We start from the raw sequence: 18,728 nt of genomic DNA, 5'->3' as shown, positions 1-18,728 counted from the left end.
ATAATGTGAGAAAACATATGAGAAACCAGGTCACATGAAGACACATGCTGAAAGCAGAAAAGATGGAGATCGGATAACATGCTACAAATCTGACTAATAGGTCACACAGCAAGAAAATGTTATGGGAAGGTATGGTGTAATTACTGTAAAGAAAAGCAACAACACAAATCCTTATGCAAGGAGAGGAATGGACAAGATGGTGCCAGAAAGGATTACCAGGATCACCGCTTCAAGGCTGGACACAGAAAGAAGGAGGGCATCGGACAATGTTTAAATGAAAGGCATCATGGTGGATGGAGGAGCGACATCCCATATTGTCAACAAAATGGGAAAATATCAAAGGTTTATTGACAACTTCAAGCCGGACACCCATTCAGTGGAAGTAGCTGACGGTACAAAGTGCACCTGGACAGTGCAAGGAAGAGGAATGACGATGATAAATTTACCAGACAACGCTGGACGGCAACACATAGCCTTAACAATATATTCCTTCTGTTTTTCATATATTTCACGGCAATTTATTTTTCCAATTATTTCAGGTTTGTGGTAGTTGAACGCTACTAGATATGCAGTTATTGGCAACTGGAAGGAAAGACTTTCTTTCATCTCTGCTAATTCAACACCCGGTTGTAATGGATCAAACGAGCACTGTAGTTGAGCATTTCTGCTGAGATTTTTATGGAACAGGAACAAGGCTGCACAGTTTTCCAAAATTCCCAGACAGAATGGTTGGCAATCACCTTTATAGCAGGAGGGTGTGCCAACACATAAAAATTAGGGGCACTGGCAAAACAGGGGGAATCCCTACTTCTCAACAGGACCTTGTCTGGACCAGCTCTGGGAAGTACCGATACGTCTCAAAGCCTTCTGAGAACTAAATTGAAAACACCACATGAAACATTCTAAAAACTGAATAAAAACTAAATTAACCGATATATCAAAACATTGATAATCACACTCAAATATATGAATCATTAAGTGCATTGTTTGTAAATTTATAAGTGGACAAGATATACGTGACTGAAGACATGAGAACCAACACCTTAAAATGGCTGGTATTGACCCGATCCTTTGTTCAGGTACTCGTCCTCCCTTTGTTTCCCCCAATTTGCTTCTTTCCCGACAGTATTTGGCTAGCGAGTGCAAAGCTTGACCCTGCTCAGGGATTTGAAGTGTTTGAACAGTTTGGGGCAAAATTGGCAGATTTAATGATATCCTCTTGTGTGTTTTCTACGCAACGCTGCATATTTTACCCCCTGCTGTAGTGATATCACCAAATTCACTGCCATAGGGAATGCAATTACTAGGCCCGTCCGTCAAAGGATTTGCAGAAAAAGGTTGTCGAACGTTATAAAACCGAGGAAGGGGATCCGGTTAACGATGGCCTGCAGGCCAGATACATCCTTCAGATTTGGTCTGGCCCCCAAAACCACTGTTTTTCAACCTTTTTTGAGCTACGGCTAATTTTTTTCATTGGAAAAAAAAACACGAAACACCACCAGTGAGTGCCGTTGCATCTCCGGTAAAAGTAAATCCAAATGAACCACAGCTTCGATTAGACTGCACAGGCACACAAATTGGATAATTTCCCACGGCACAGTTCGTTAATTAATTCCTGTTAATTACTGTTCCACGGCAGTACCAAAAACACTGCCCCAAACAATACCGGAGAGCATTTTGACGCACATTTTTTTTTACCAGAAAAATAACTCAAAAGTCTTATTGGGCGTTTTGGGGTATAATGGAATTCGAAAATGGATAGCGGAGTGAAAGCATAGGATTTTTACCACTCTACTACCTGTGACATAGGTGCTCTAACAATTAAGCTCATCTTGGACTTGTTAAGACTTTTTAAAACAAAAAGTTTATGATCCATGGACTTTTTTTTCTGTGAAGAACCTACAGAGTGTTATTTGATTTATTTTTTATTTCATGAATAATGTTATTGTCTATTTCTGATTCCGGTTTTGAGAAGAATCCACAGAGTTTATTTGATTGTAACATTTTGGATAATACATATTTACTGTATGTTTAGGCACTCCTGCAATCGTCACACTCTTTCTGTTACAAACTGACACCAGCTCCTCATCAGAGAATGGAAAATGTATGTGGCCCTCACAGGAAAACATTTAGAGACCCCTGCATAACGGTATTGATAACAAATCTCAAAATGTATTTAAGAAAACATTTGACAACAAGATAAGCCCGCAACCATAACACAATCCTTTCAGGTAGAATCCAACTAAAGTGGGCCTTTGGCCTCTCCTATTGAAATGTCCGACACGTTGAATTCAATTTCATGCTTCAAAAGGCGGCGTCGCTTACATCACCTTGAGCTGATTCATCTAACGAATCCGCAACGTTATTGTTGTCAGGCTGAGGAAACAAATGCACTGTCTTGCTGCTAGTGTTCGTTCCATTGAAGCAGTAGTGAGGACGGAAAACGGAAGAGGAGCAACAAAAACGTCGGAAAGGCCTGCAGAGGAGTGGATCAGATGCAGTCTCGGTGATTGAATGTCTACTAACAACAAGATGGAAGACGGAAGGGAAGCAACAAACATGTCTAAAACGGATCGGATGCAGATTCAGTAATTGAGTATGGACTGACAAGACCTCAGCAAAGCTTGCTACACTAGGACAGGCTATGACTTTTGAGGTCATGGCTGAAGATGAAAAAATGCAGTGCAGTGTACAATACAGTATAGTGGAAACACAGAGTGAGGAATAGATTAAGTTGGGGCATTATCAAATTTGGAGGTCAAATTGACAAACTGTTGATTTAGGATATCCATAATTAATAACGGTGTCAGGAGCGAATTCAGCAAGATTGCAGGTCCTGCCTACTCCTACGGCTAGGCTAACAACTCTCTTAAGCCAACCTTGCCGAGCATGCATCCCTTCAATGCCAGACCTATTAACCATGAAGCTGCTGACCTGGAGCTATAACTTGTGGGAAACTGCTACATTTGTTATGGTTGTTTGCAAAGACCTGGCTCATACCAAGGAGCCTTGATGCGAGTATGCAGCTAGCCACCTGTTATCTAAATTGCTTTCTTGCACTGAAAGGAGAAGCCCTCCACTTTCGTTGCACTTTTGTCTAACAACAATAAAGACGATTTATTAAACTGCATTAATGTGTTGTGTGTTTTTAGTTGTAGGTTAATCAATTATTTCTTACAGTTGTATACTTTCGGTCAGTAAGGACATCATCTCGATGTAAGTTCGACCCTAAGGTACTTGAATGAAGGTGCAACGCTATTTTGCAGATTTGAACTTTTTGCAGGATCTTCTGGTCCCTATTACTATTACCTATAACCGAGGGATTAATGTACTATATTTTTCTGACTGCAAAGCGCATCCAATAACTGCCAGAAAACTGATAAAAAAATGAAAATTTCGATGAATAAAATTAGAAACACCTAATTACCATAAAAACGATAGTCATTTATGAATGAAGCAAATTATTTTAGCGGTGAAACCAGATTTGATCATATTTATATTCTATGATTTTTTTTTATATTTATCTTTTATGTTATCTTCCAACCCCAGCTCCTACAGCGTGTTTAATTTCATGTGCCTTATATAGAAAATATTTTGCAAAGGAGTTTTAATGTGTGCCTTATAGTCCAGTGCATCTTAGAACCCAAACAAGACTGTATATTTAGTTACATTGAAATTTAAAAGAGAAATACTGCCTCTTATTTTCTATAACCATACACACACATATGTGTGTGTATATATATATATATATATATATATATATATATATATATATATATATATATATATATATATATATATATATATATATATATATATACTGGACTGTCTCAGAAAATGAGAATATTGTGATAAAGTTCTTTATTTTCTGTAATGCATTCATGATTCATTACACATCAACTGAACTATTTCAAGCCTTTTATTATTTGAATATTGCTGATTTTGGCTTACAGCTGAAAAAAACTCAAAAATCCTATCTCAAAATATTAGAATACTTTCTCAGACCAAGTAAAAAAATAATTTTATAACAGCAAAACTAAATCAAACATTTGAAAATGTCCATTGATGCATTCAGTACTTGGTTGGGAATCCTTTTGCACGGATTACTGCATCAATCCGGCGTGGCATGGAGGCAATCAGCCTGTGGCATTGCTGAGGTGTTATTGATGCCCAGGCTGCTTCGATAGCGGCCTTGGCTCATTTGCATTTGTAGGTCTGGTGTCTTTCATCTTCTTCTTAACTATACCCCACAAATTCTCAATGGGGTTCAGGTCAGGGGAATTAGCAGGCCAATCAAGGACAGTGATGCCATGGTCAGTGCACCAGTTACTGGTGGTTTTGGCACTGTGGGCAGGTGCCAGATCATGCTGGAAAATGAAATCCTCATCTCCATAGAGCTTTTCAGCAGATGGAAGCATGTAGTGCTCTAAAATCTCTTGGTACACAGTTGCATTTACTCTGGACTTGATGAAACACAGTGGACCAACACCAGCAGCTGACATGGCTCCCCAAACTATTGCTGACTGTGGGAACTTCACACTGGATTTCAAGCAACTTGGATTTTGCTCTTCTCCAGCCTTTCTCCAGACTCTGGCGCCTTGACTTTCAAATGAAATGCAAAACTTGCTTTCGTCTGAAAAGAGGACTTTGGACCACTCTGCAACTGTTCAGTGCTTCTTCTCCATAGCCCAAGTCAGACGCTTCTTCCGTTGTCTTGAGTTCAGAAGTGGAATACGGCTACTGTAGCCCATTTCCCGGACACGTCTGTGAACTGTGGCTTTTGATACCTGGACTCCAGCTTCAGCCCACTGTCTTTGAAGCTCCCCCAAATTCTGGAAGCGGCTCTTCTTCACAATTTTGTTAAGGCTGCGGTCATCTCTCTTGGTTGTGCAGCGTTTCCGGCCACATTTTTCCCTTCCAACAGACTTTTTGTGGATATGCTTTGAAACTGCCCTCTGTGAACAGCCTGCTCTTTGAGAAATTTCTTTTTGTGTCTTACCCTCCTGATGGAGGGTATCAATGATGGTCCTCTGGACAGCAGACAGATCAGCAGTCTTCCCCATACTTGTGATTTAGTTTACTGAACCAAGCTGAGTGTTTTTAAGGCTTAGGAAACCCTCGCAAGGTGTTTCGAGTTAATTAGATGATTCAGGCGATTAGTTGAATAGCCTACTTGTATACTTTTTCATGATATTCTAATATTTTGAGATAGGATTTTTGAGTTTTCTTAAGCTGTAAGCCAAATTCAGCAATATTCAAATAATAAAAGGCTTGAAATAGTTCAGTTGATGTGTAATGAATCCAGAATGTATGACATTTTTGTTTTTTTAATTGCATTACAGAAAATAAAGAACTTCATCAAAATATTCTAATTTTCTGAGACAGTCCAGTATATATATATATATATATATATATATATAAATTATATAAATTATATATTATATTATGTAGCAATAGATTTCCTAAAGCAATATATAAATGAGGATAGATTAAGTTTAAAAAATCCCTATCGATGCCTTTCGGCCTTATATTATACATTGTTGCTTAACACTATTGACATTTTCAAGCATTTGCAGTATAGTTGATATGTAGTATTGTGGCACATTAAAAAAGCTCTGCTGCGTGTCCATATCCACTTATACCGTAAAACCAGAATCCTCACGATATCTTGTTTTGAGAAAATTATGAGGTAAGACCGAATTTGTAAGACGTTAACAACATTTTAGGATTATTGTTTACTTTCTTAATTTAAGAGTCCACAAAATATCCTACCACTATACACTAAAATTCCTTTATTTGATGCAATGTTTAATAGTTTAATAGTTTAGTAAGCTTTTGATATTACCAATTCAATTATGTTTTTTAATGCTCCGGAAGACAGTTCAAACTGTTTTTATTGGGCTATTTTAGATGTTTTTTTTTTCAAAAAGTAAGCTGTCTGAAAACGAATGATTTATCAATGACAAATATGTATGTTTTTTATTAATTTATGCAAGCAACAAAACGTGGCAGGCAGTAATTCAAATGTTGTTCCAAGAGATGGCTTAAGCTCCAAATACCTGTGTATACAACTATCATATGGTAGAATTAGTTGAGGCGTTATGCAAAACATAATTAAAAGACCTTGACCGGTTAACAGTCATTTGTAAAGCATCCATTTTTACCTTTTTTACTTGAAGTACTGGTTTATTTCAGGCTTAGTTGTGTATTAACACCTTAGAGAATATGAACCTATTACAATGGCACACTGTATTAAGCAGGGTTCTCCAAAGTGGGGCTAAGTTGCCTGTGGACCTGTTCTGAAAAAAGACCATCAGTGCTGAGTCATTGTGATCTTCTAATTATATGTTTTGTTAGTGGTTGACTGAGTCCATTTAACCCTACTTCCAATCATTAACTCGATAATAACGTCTTAACAAAGTAGTGACAACATAATAATTTATTTTACAAGTGCATTTTAAACTAGGTGGCCATTGCGCTATGTAGTAATGAAGGTAGCTCTCACCTTTAAAAAACGTTGGAGACCCCCAGTATAAAAGGGGTTGAATCTCACATAATAAAATGGATTTTTTTGGCATATGGTGTCAACTTAACTCTGGGTGTTAATCAGATGGTAGAGGAAGTCACCATGAAACGGAAACTCTTAAAAAAATGAGGTAACAATGCTGAAGAATATAAACAATGAGTACCACAACTACGTTGTAATTGGGAGAAAGGAAAGAACGATAAGAAAATGTCAGACTGCTGATGCAGCAGTAGGGGAGCATGACACAGTTATGGCCCTATGTTCCTTTAGGATCCAGAAAAGTACCCTGCTCTTCTTCTGAAAAAAATTCAATAGTTAAAAGGCATATGAAATCCTCAGAAAACATGTCCGTGTGTTTCTTTTTTTTTTTCTTTTACTATCTTCTTCTGACATCTGCAGGGGAGACAAACTGTCAGTTTTTGCTCCGTATCAGTCACAGCGATCGTGGCTGTCCTTGTATTTATTCATCCTGCTCTGTCAGCAAACATCCCTGATGCTTACTTTCTTCCTTCTGAGAAATGCTTATTTAAAGTGTGCACCACCAAGAGGACGATTTGACATAAGAAAAAAGGTGAATCCAAGAGCCAAGAAGAAAACTGGAGGTTTGGGCCCTAGTGCCGTGCAATGCTCAGCCCTCTGAGATTTGAACCGCAACCTCAGTGAAAGTGTTTAAATTTAGGCTTAAAACACACTCATATTCTCTTGCTAATGAGGGATGTTGACCTCATACTTTTGTCTCCCTGGGCCTGGTTGTTGCACGGTGCATGCATTTCGAGCTAATGTACGGGCACTTTCCTTGCCCTCATGTAGGTCTCAGATATGGGAATGTGGTAATGGTGATCTGTGCAGCCCTTAAGATGTTTTGTCCATAGGGCTATACAAATAAACATGACTTGATTTGACAGGATGATAGCCTCTTTCTCCGGGCCTTTTCAACACGCACAGTACCGAATGTCGAAGTCAGTATGGGTTTATTCCGTTGTGGGTTTTGTGCACGGGGCACCTTTCACACTGTTTCCTGTAAGCAGAGTGCCTCCACGGCATTGCTCGGTCCTTGCGACACCCCGCCGATGACAAAAAGCATGCTGCTGGTCTGCACCAAAGCAGAAGAGCAGCGGGCGGTAGGCATGGGTGCCACGTACTCCCAACGACGTCTTGTTGGGTTGTAGCTCTCGACTGTGCCCAACGGTGTTGGCTCATTGCCTGCAAGGACATACGACACAATTAAAGAGAAAAAACATTTACCATATTTTCGCACTATGGTGCGGCTTACCAGATTTTAAGTCGCACCCTCACATTATAGTCTTTTGTCATATGGTTTTCATAAACGTGTATAAGGTGCACTGGACTGTAACATGCATGGAACTAAAACTAATGTACAAGCTACCGTATTCATTCAATACCTACGGTGTGTATTAGTTCAATCATTGATTAGTCGAAAATGTCCCTGACCAGAATCGCAAAGCATTTGTGCTATCGAACATGGACCCAGGTTGTGGCGGTGAGAGAGACGGAACCTGATCACAAGACCAGTAGTGATACAGATGATATTCAAAAAGGCATCAGATTTGATCTCATTATACACTAATATTCCTAATGAAGCCAGAAACATTTTTAGATAATGCAGAAAACACAAAGTTGTCCTGGAAAGTATAAACACATGTCAAAAAGCACGTCGAGAGAAACCCCTTTTTGTTGTATCTGATGATGAATCGGACTTAGTGTTTTATTGTATCTTTCAGGACAAGTTTCTGTTTTCTCCATTTTCTCATATTTGTTCCTGACACTGTAAATAGTATGATATTGAGATATATTTGAATGCCTTTTCAAATAACCTTTATATAACTGGTGGTCTAGGGGTTATGTGTTTTTTGAATGTAATTAAATGTATTTAATGTATCTTATTTCAAATGATTTGTTTATTTACTAAAACTTTCTCCATTTCTTTTCCATCTAATTATTTATTTGTTAGTATACACAAATAACTTGAGTATAGATAAGAAATAAACAAAATGAAAAGTTATTTGAGGGACAAAAAGTCTGTGACCCTTTAATATGTCACAAAAACAAAGGAAGTACTATCATCTCTGAATAGCGGGATGATGCTTTACATCAAAAAACAACAGCTACCAGATGATGAAGGTACTGTATCTGAGTCAGATTAGGAGGCTTATCTCGCTACTGGAAACCATGGAAATCAATTTAATGTGAGGAAGTAAACCTTATATCTGAAAAAGCTGGCATAAGCAGGCTCTTCTTGTCCAAGACAGTGGTGCCCTGATGACACGGTTGAAGGATCTGTTATTGGGTTGACTGATGCCTTACCTTGGCCCACCCACGGCCAATGGTATCCTGGTTCAAGCACAGCTTTAGTTTTAGTTTGGGTACACCTTTAGGTCAAAATATCAAGTGACATCTCCTTTTGCTACCGGACTTCCTTTGCGGAGTTTGTATGTTCTCCCCGAGCTTGCGTGGGTTTCCTCAGGCACTCCGGTTTCCTCCCACATTCCAAAAACATGCATTTCAGGTGAATTGGCCGGTCCAAAATTGTCCCTAGGTGTGAATGAGCGAATGAGTTGTCTGTCCCTGTGTGCCCTGCGATTGGCTGGCAACCAGTTCAGGGTGTCCCCTGCCCACTGCCCGGAGATGGCTGGGATGGGCTCCAGCCCCCCCGCGACCCTACTGAGGATAAGCGGTACGGCTAATGAGATGAGACTAATGACATAATTGCTAAATGAAATCACATACTAGCATTGGGGTTGTTTAAAGGAATTTAAGAACTCAAATCGATAAGAACATTTGTGTAAATAAAATTGACATGTCAAATGACAAAGAACAAAATTTGCAAGAAACACATTTTTTTCTAAAATAAAGTTAAAATGTGAGTGTAAACACTCAAACCAAACATACTTGGAGGTTTGCAATTCCCAAAAGTGAAACGTGTTGACAGTGGAAGGTGTTGTTCAGTTATACTTTTGGACACATTATAAAATGATGCAGTACAAATGTTATCAATATTGTTTTTGTTTTTTAATTTGCTCCTCATGAATGTATCATTTTCAGGCGAGTTGATGCCTCTTCAACACATGCTCCATTATCCATCCCAAAAATAATTTCTAATGTAGGTGTTCAAGTACCTTGAGTAATTCACGAGTAAGGGTAGGATCAGCATTAGTCTCATAACACTTGACACTAAATAAAGTAACTACCCCTCCCTAACAAATATGTGTGAAAAATATTTTCCTGTTTTACCCCCCAACAATTCACACAGATTCTTTAAATATTAATTTAGAAAAAAATAGGACAAAAGCACTTTTAGATAGAGATCAACATTTCAAGCTATGGGAAAACATGCATGCCAAAATCCTGTTACTTTTTTTCCAGGGTCTGGATGTGAACACAACCCAAAGTAAATTATATTTTAAAAGAGAAATGACAGTGGCTCATTCAAAAAAGCTGTGTGAGGATTGTCAGTCACATCAAGATGTTCATACATGAAAAGATCCAATTAAAACCGTGTGGGTAGATGCAAACTTCTGGATGACAAAGTAGAATAAAAACGATTTTAGACATTTTGCCAGTGTGTCCATGGTCAGACAAAAGGGAAGAACAACATTCATGATCATGCAGATTTAAGTAAAGTATCAAAGGATGATTCGGGAGATGGACGGATGGATCAGTGCATCGTCTGCTGTCATGGGGACTCTGTCCCGCTCCGTTGTTGTGAAGAGGGAGCTGAGCTGAAAGGCACAGCTCTCAATTTAATGGTCTATCTCTGGTCCTACCCTCACCTATGGTCATGACCTGTGGGTCATGACCGAAAGAAAAAGATCCCGGATACAAGCGGCTGAGATAAGTTTCCTCCACAGCGTGGCTGGGCTCTTCCTTAGAAATAGGGTGAGGAACTCAGTCATCTGAGGGTGTAGAGCCACGGCTCCTCTGCATAGAGAGAAGTCAGTTGAGGCGGCTCGGGGATCTGATAAGGATGCTTCCTGTTCCAGGCATGTCCCAAAAGCAGGGGGCCCCCTAAGGGGGCACGATGCCACAAATATGGGAGCAAATTTCTTATACATGTTTTTTCTTTTCATGTTACATCCTGCCCCTGAGAAAAAATGGTATCGGTGGTATTAATAGCACTTATACAGATACACACATATCGGAAACTCATCTCATATCATCTCATCAGCTGCACCGCTTATCCTCAGTAGGGTCGCAGGCGTGCTGGAGCCCATCCCAGCAATCATCCGGCAGTGGGCAGGGGACACCCTGAACTGGTTGCCAGCCAATCGCAGGGCACACAGGGACAGACAACTTGCTCGCTCATTCACACCTAGGGACAATTTGGACCGGCCAATTCACCTGAAATGCATGTCTTTGGAATGTGGGAGGAAACCGGAGTGCCTGAGGAAACCCACGCAAGCTCGGGGAGAACATACAAACTCCGCAAAGGAAGTCCGGTAGCTGCATTTGAACCCACACAGGAGGTTCCCAAGACCTTAGAACTGTGCCGCACACGCGCTAACCACCGTGCTGCCCCATATCGGAAACTCATTTTACGTATTTCTTTTTTGTGTCTTGTGCTAAAGGATCTTCCTGGTTGTTCTGCATTTACTTAAATGCTTTACGGATATTTGATGGTCAACCCCATTTTGGGGGGAAAATGCTGCCACTTTAAGTGAGTACGATGTCATTCTGAAATAAATTGTACTTTCTGGTTCGAAACGCTGATGGTCTATTTTGGTCCCTGTTTAGTCCACATTGCTGGTAGGAGCTGTGAGTATCAAGCAGTTACTGCCACACAAGTAGCAAATATGAGCTGTTATAACAATCAGATTTATGTTGCTAGCAGCCTGACAGTGTTGCATTTCCTTCTGGTTGTATTTTATCATAGCTGGTAGTTGCCTTGCATGGCTAGCGCAGCTACCAGTTAGTTAGTGTGTAAAAGGGAAAAGTGTGAAGCACATTGTAAAGCGCGTTGGGAGGTCTTCATTGACTTGAAAAGTGCGGTGTAAATGCAGACCAATTACATTAACATTTACATCAAAGCATTCTGGCTCAAATGTAGAAAACAATTACAGAACATGTGACTTCACTCTATATCATAGCACAAAATCATACTAATGTGTCTACATTGTGTTGCAATGCACAGTTTAAATTTGTAAAAAACAAAAACAATAAAAAAGATTTATGATCTAAAAATGGAACAATACCGGTTGCTCAGTCAAAATGTAGTTTTTCTTATCGTTATCAACAACATTTGTCAAATTTTGATAGCTGCAGAAAATTGTTTTGTAGCAGAAGCTGTAATATAAAACCAACAAGGAGCAGTAGCCATTTACCATTTTTTTCTTGTACAGTATTTCAATGATAAAACAATAAGAAGGCACAGAAAAAAATATGTGCACTGAATAGTGCAACAGGGAAGCTGCTGTTGTACTGTGCATTTTACTTGGGACTTTCCTTTTGAGCAGCAGAACACATCTAAATGCAAATGTAATGTAGAAAAATAGTCATTAAATGTTCACTCGGCGGACCGTTTTCAAGACTGAGCTATTCACTTCAATTAATGTGTAAAACACAAAGGCACAATTTCAAGATGGCGGATCACTTCAAATCTTCTGAGATGTTATCATTTTCCTGCTCACTTCTTACTGTCTTAGGGGCCGGTCACATAGCCGTTTGCGGCTGAATCACGGCTAAAATTTTGTGCTTTTTTTTTGCCCGTGGTTGCCCGCGATGGAAAATGCGCAAAATTGGCCAACCCGCTGTTCATCGGTGGTATGCCCGCAAAACAGACGCCGGCGACTGTTCCGCTTCCTCATCACGTCATTTTCTCGTGTGGACCACGGGTATAAAAGCTCCCTTATTTTATTATCTTGTTATGAAATGAAATGAAATGTCAAGAAATAAAAATGGATTAAGACGAGGTCACTACGGTGATGGGGATCCATGTCTACCCCTTGACGTCTCGAGCACAACTGACGTGTGCTCGGCAAATCGCGCTGTATGTACGCGGAGAAAGGCGTTTGACCGTCACACGCGTAACACGCTAATTTCCCGTAATAACACCGCGATACAGGCGCAGAACATGCTATTACCATGGTCCACCCACGATTACCCGCTGAAATTTCCCGTCCTACCCATGTGTAACCACGCCCTGGCCGCGGCCAGAGCACGTCGTTCCGCGTTATTTCCGCGTCATTACCTCGTGTGCCGCCCGCGGTTAACACGTGCTCAAAGTTTTGAGTAGCTCAAAACTTTTTCGCGCGGCCAACCGCGTGTGAATTTCCGACCGCGAGTAAAGCACTGCTGTATCTCGTCTATATGGCGGTCTCAAAGCGTCCAACAGCGCCCAACAGCGTCTACTTCACGGCCCGTGAAAGGCTGTGTGCCCGCGCTCTAAAGAATTGAGCAGCGCTAAACTTTTTCGTGCTGCCACCCGCGCGCGAATTTCCGACCGCATGTTAAGCATTGCTATATCTCGTCTGAATGGCGATCTCAAAGCGTCCAATAGCGTCCGCCTCACAGGCAGAAATTTCTGGCCGTGATTCAGCCGCAAACGGCTGTGTGACCGGCCCCTTAGACTTTTTGAGCTAGCTCAGATGCAAAGCTGTCAACACACATCACTTGGAATCATGTTGTTTCTCACATCCCATCATGGAAATTGAAAATTAAAAACACATTAAATGCTTACACTCTTTCAGTGTCAAAGTTCTCTCTCATTTTTTTCCACTAATTAGGAAGTTTCGTTTTCCAAATTGCCTAATATTCACAGTCCATCCGATTTCCTTGCCTTATCCCTGATTGATCAGGGGTCAGCTCCTATAAACATTTATAAGACGGTCATGTGGCTATTCTTTTGAGCGCGAGTCAGTCATGTGAGCGCTAAACACAGGGCCCCGTTTACCTTCGGTCATGTGACATGAGGAAAAAACAAGAAGGACCTCGATACAGGCTTCGTTTCACCACGGCCCCTTTGTGCGGGGCATGACTTGCGACTCCAGATCTATTCCTTACATCACTAGTCATTAGGTGAGCAAACCTCCCAATTCCAACCCCTAATGCCGAAAATTATGAAAATTGTTTATACAAATAGGGTGTAACCTTTTACTGTTATAAGCATCTTCAGATGCAAAGTCCAGCACGCTTTTCATGGTAGAGGGCAATATCGAGACCAAGGATTCTGATTCGGCACACAGCTTAGGCCCAAACAATAGAATTTGTGATATGATTAGCAAGTTAAGATAATCTGTTTCTCGTTACATGAACTTTTTTTTTCATATTGAAGAAATTCTGTGTACTCGAAACAAAATAGCGCACCTGATTAAAAGGCGCAAGCGCAAATTTGAGGATGAAGCTTTACTTTGTTTTTGAACAGGCCACACCTGATAATAAGCCACAGGCTTAAAAGGAATGAAAATTTGCATCAATTTTTTACATAAAAGAAAAAAATCAGGGGGGAAATATCTACGAGAGAAAATTAACACATTGTGCCGTGATTAAGACACTCGTTTGCAGACTCTGTCGACAAGTGTCCACCTTAATATACCTGGGGTTGATTAGGATTTAATTGACATTTACACATAGGCATGAGTAATTCTCAAAACAAAACTTATTGTACTGCACCAAAATTCAGAAGCCTGGTTTAAGTTTTTTAATGTACGGTCGCATTCAACCGGTCCCTGTCACAGCCGACCATCCCACCTTGCCTCAAAACCTCCACCATCATTCCCATCCCCAAAAAGTCAGCAGTGGAAAGCCTCAACGACTACAGGCCTGTCACTCTTACGCATGTGGTAATGAAGTGCGTCGAGAGGTTAGTGTCCCAGTACATCAAAAATTCCCTGCCACTCAGACTGGACCCCCACCAGTTTGCCTATGCCAAATGCATATGTTGACTATTTTTTTTGCACTACGATGACTATTTTTGCACAAACCCTTACAAATACCAAACTGTATTACGATACCAACTGTAGGTAACATCCTACATGCCGACATTTCTTGTGTAAATATTGTGTAAATTATAACTATAACCTTATCATCCTTGTTTTATAACCTTATCTTCTCTGTTCCTTTATCTTCTTGGCTTTTTTTAACTCACTGTGAATTTGTGAAACTGGAGTGTCATGCCCAATTTCGTTGTCACAATATGTTAACCCATTTTGCAACAATGACAATAAAGGTATATTCTATTCTATTCTATTATCAGTCAGATGATCTTAAGCTGTCTCATCCCTTGCACACATCACAGAGTGATAGAGAAGAAATCAAATATTGCTATTACTAAATAAAAAAATGTAATCAGGCTTCTGAATTTTAGTTAGTGTTATAGTCTGGATGTTTGGTTTGGTTTTTCCCACTCTATCACCCCTCACTTTCCCTTTTCCTTTTTTTGTCTCTTTTTCCTTGGCTCTGATTTCCTCTCACACCTGGTGTCACTTGCACTGATTGCACCGTAATCAACTTTCTGCTCACTATTTAAGCACTCTTTGTTGTTGGAAATGTTTGCCAGTTCGTTGCCATTTTTGTCTCATTCGAGTGGTCTCTCAACCACGTCTTGGTTTCATTGTACCAACCCTTGCATCCTTTTACGGCCATAGACTCCGCCTACCTAACATTTGGCCCTTCTCTTTCCTCAAATCTTGTTGTATCCAATGTTTCATAACGTTGATATTAATGACAATAAAGAGAAATCATTTAAATGTGTTGATGCGGATTTAGTATCTACCACTAGTTGATTAAAATTGACAGCTGTGGACACAGTTCTCAAACAGGTGTGTTAAATGCGACACAATTTGTTACTTTTCTGTACTATACCTTTCCCCGCTCATTTTGCCAATATCTTGATCTTACGCCATAGGTACAGTTGGAATCTCATTGATCCATTCATACCAGTCACGAACTTAATCATGAGGCATTCGGTTCCTGAAGGCAATCATTGTAACTTGTGCCGTTTACCTGCGCTTCATTGAATTTTTCCACTTTGACAGTTACAGCACTGAGCACAAATCACCCGCTGAGGGCCCTCGTTATGCTTTTTTTTTATTAGAGTCGGATTCGCCTGATCCGCACCATTTCTAAGCCAGCTGCTAGGCGCCGCCAAGGCAACCTGCCAGGGATGCTCCACACAGAGATCTATGGGAAGGTCCTGGCATGGGTCCAAGGTGGCTGCTTACAGCGTCCCCTCACACAAAAAAAAGTATAAGCCGTGTTGTTAACCAGCGTTTGAAATGAAAAACAAGTCCCGACTTGTAGTACGGAATTCTTTATTTTACCTATGTATTGATGCTTTTATTTAAAAAAAGCAGCACAAAGACTTCATTCATGAGGTGCGCATTCTATGATACATTCACATATTATTTTCTTGCTATGCCAATCAAATGATGAATTATAAGCAGGTTGATTTATTTGTAATTCCGACTGCCTCACCAGACACAAACCCAGGATTCGTACAAGTGCTTGAAATCCCTGATGATGCTTGAAATGTAATGCTGTGTTTACAAGAATTTTAAATGCTTGGAATTGATGTCATATTTCTTGACGACTCTGCTTAAAAATGAAGCCGACTGCTCTCTGGTAGCTTCACTTTGTGTACAATAATTACTTATCCATTATGGACATTCATTATGGACCATGCAAAAAAAATCAATAGCATTTCCCAGTGGTAAATTGTTATGGGAAGATCTTTCTGCAATTCTAAATGTGAGATTATATTTCCGTTTAAAAACTAGTTACACACTTAATGTTTATATCCACAAACATGTTTGCGATTTACTCAAGATCTAGAAATCATATATCCTGAGGCAAACATATGTTAATTTTCTTTTGATCACCTTTACATACTAAAAGGCCTAGTGTCATTGCTCTGATATGTGGGCCCGCAGATGTTGTATTGATTCTCCAGCTGCTCGTTTTACCTTTTTCTTCCACATAACCCATCCTCATCCGCTCCTTTGTTATTTTTTTCCATAAGTCCATTAAAAATTATTTTTTTCTTCCTTTTGATACTGTTTTTTTATGGGGTTGGTTGGATCCCTCAAACACTAGAGTCGTAGGAACACCATTTCCAGTGGTGTGTCCTGGGCAAGTACAGCCTGATGGAGCCCATCCCTCTCCAGGCAGGGATCTAGTTGAGTGGGTTTTTTGGAGCATTAGCATAGTATATGTTTGTGTGTTTTCTCAACAAAGAGACAAATGGATCACACAGCGCTGTTTTCAGCCAATCAAAACGTGAGGCAGACAAGAGCCCCGTATCAGACACAATGGCATGGTATGCTAGCAGCTTCACAATCAACTCAATGTGTATAGGACCAATGGGAACCGAAACTAAGTTATTTGTTCTACAGGAGGTGTTTCATTTTTATTACTCTGCCGTTGGATCGGTTCGTTGTAGTGAGAGAAGTTTGTAAGTTACTGTGACCAATTTACTTGCACTTTCTCTGAGTATATTACTGCAGCCTCGTTAGCATATGACAAAAACAAAAGAGAAGGTCGCGTCTCGTAATTAAATTAAAACTTTGAAATTATGGGATGGTAAAAATGGTAAATGGTCTGCATTTATATAGCGCTTTTCAAGTCAATGAAGACCTCCCAAAGCGCTTTACAATGTGCTTTACACTTACCCATTCACACACACACTAACACACCAATAGCGGCCATGCAGCCACCGATAGGATCTGCATTTCTTGATCCAGTATATCAAGTTTATGAGGTTCGAGATGTCGTTTCCACATCCTCCTCGTCGGAGACTCAGAACGGGTTGAGATGGCACCACTCGTTTAGTGAATTTGATGTGCTGGGTCACTTATTTGCAGATCCCCTATATACCATTATCCCTCACAAATCTGGATCTATTTTTATGTGCAGTTTGTGTGAGGCTTCCGAGTTTCACATCAATCACCAACATTTTGCATCCGCCCTTACATTGTTATTAGCGTCGTTGGACACCTTGATGTAATGAATATAACTGTATATAATAATTGAGACCCCTTCCTACTGTCTTTTGAGAAGTTTGCATAACAGAGAAGAAATTATACGGCAATGCTATCAGGAATACCGACTAAAGGGCCGCTCGCTGCCCTATTTGCTTCGCGTGTGATACATGAATACTGTAACCATGGTGGGCGTGGGTTAGCCCTCTCTGTCTGATCTATTAATTGAGCAAGAAATGGCATTCAAACTCCATCTGTAACAGTTTGCATGAGCGATGTTACTTACGGGAGAGTCAATATCTGGTTAATAAGCACATCGTTGACCGGGAAAAAAAAAATCCCACCTCTGACTAATTCTAATGAATGCTCATGTTCTATTTACACAAACAAATTTGCTTCAGTGAAGGAGAAAATGAAAAGGTGCGGGAGAATTAATTTCAATTTCGAGTATGTCTGTGTGCGTGATGTCATGGGGACCAATTACAGGATATTTTCTGTCTATTTGTCATAAACTGTATAATAAGGGTGATGTTGAAGCCATTGACACGAGTGATTCGATATTACAATTTGGAATAAACACAAGACCAATAGTTTTAAGGTAATTGAATGTCAACATACAGTTCAACTCAATTCTTGACATTAGTATTCATCAATAGTGTATAGATCAGGTATGTCAAAATCATTTTTGCTCAGGGTCCACATGGTAGAAAAACCATTGACTCGGGATGTGGACTAGCAAATCAAAGAGATAGAAAAAGACAGAGAGAGCGGCCGAGTGAGAGAGTGAGGAGACAGAGCACCATAGAGATAGAAATGATTAGATCATGAATGAGAGAGAGAGAAATAAATGAAAAGAAAAAGAAAGAGAGCCAAAAAAGTAGTAAAAGAGAGTGGGAACGAATGTTTGTTGTTATTTGTCTTATTCGTCCATCCATCCATTATCTTCCGCTTGTCGGGTTGTGGGGGCAGCAGCCTCAAAAGGGTAGCCCAGACGCCCCTATCCCCAGCCACCTCCTCCAGCTCATCCGACGGGATCCCGAGGCGTTCCCAAGCCAGCCGAGAGACATAGTCTCTCCAGCGTGTCCTGGGTCGCCCCCGGGGCCTCCTGCCGGTGGGACATGCCCGGAACACCTCCCGAGGGAGGAGTCCAGGAGGCATCCTTATCAGATGCCCGAGCCACCTCAACAGCACCACGTCATCTGCAAAAAGGAGTTACGCAATGCTGAGGCCACCAAACCGGACTCCATCCCAACCAAGGCGGCGCCTAGAAA

At 40.4% G+C, this 18,728-nt stretch overlaps 1 protein-coding gene across 1 annotated transcript in view; it reads right to left on the bottom strand.

Moving 5' to 3' along the window:
• Positions 1-5,586: 5,586 nt before the first annotated feature.
• The window catches only part of klhdc8b (kelch domain containing 8B), a 172,361-nt gene continuing 159,219 nt past the window's right edge, over positions 5,587-18,728 (bottom strand). Inside the window, exon 8 of the mRNA XM_088331958.1 lies at positions 5,587-7,729. Coding sequence (XP_088188084.1) covers positions 7,533-7,729 — 197 coding nt within the window. The 3' untranslated portion in view covers positions 5,587-7,532. The remainder of the gene's footprint in view (positions 7,730-18,728) is intronic.

This window comes from Urocampus carinirostris, chromosome 3 (assembly GCF_059441175.1).
Source record: "Urocampus carinirostris isolate Australia breed hairy pipefish chromosome 3, RoL_Ucar_1.0, whole genome shotgun sequence".
NCBI lineage: Eukaryota > Metazoa > Chordata > Actinopteri > Syngnathiformes > Syngnathidae > Urocampus > Urocampus carinirostris.
Note: the sequence above shows the minus strand (reverse complement) of the source record. Positions and strands in the feature narration are given on the sequence as shown.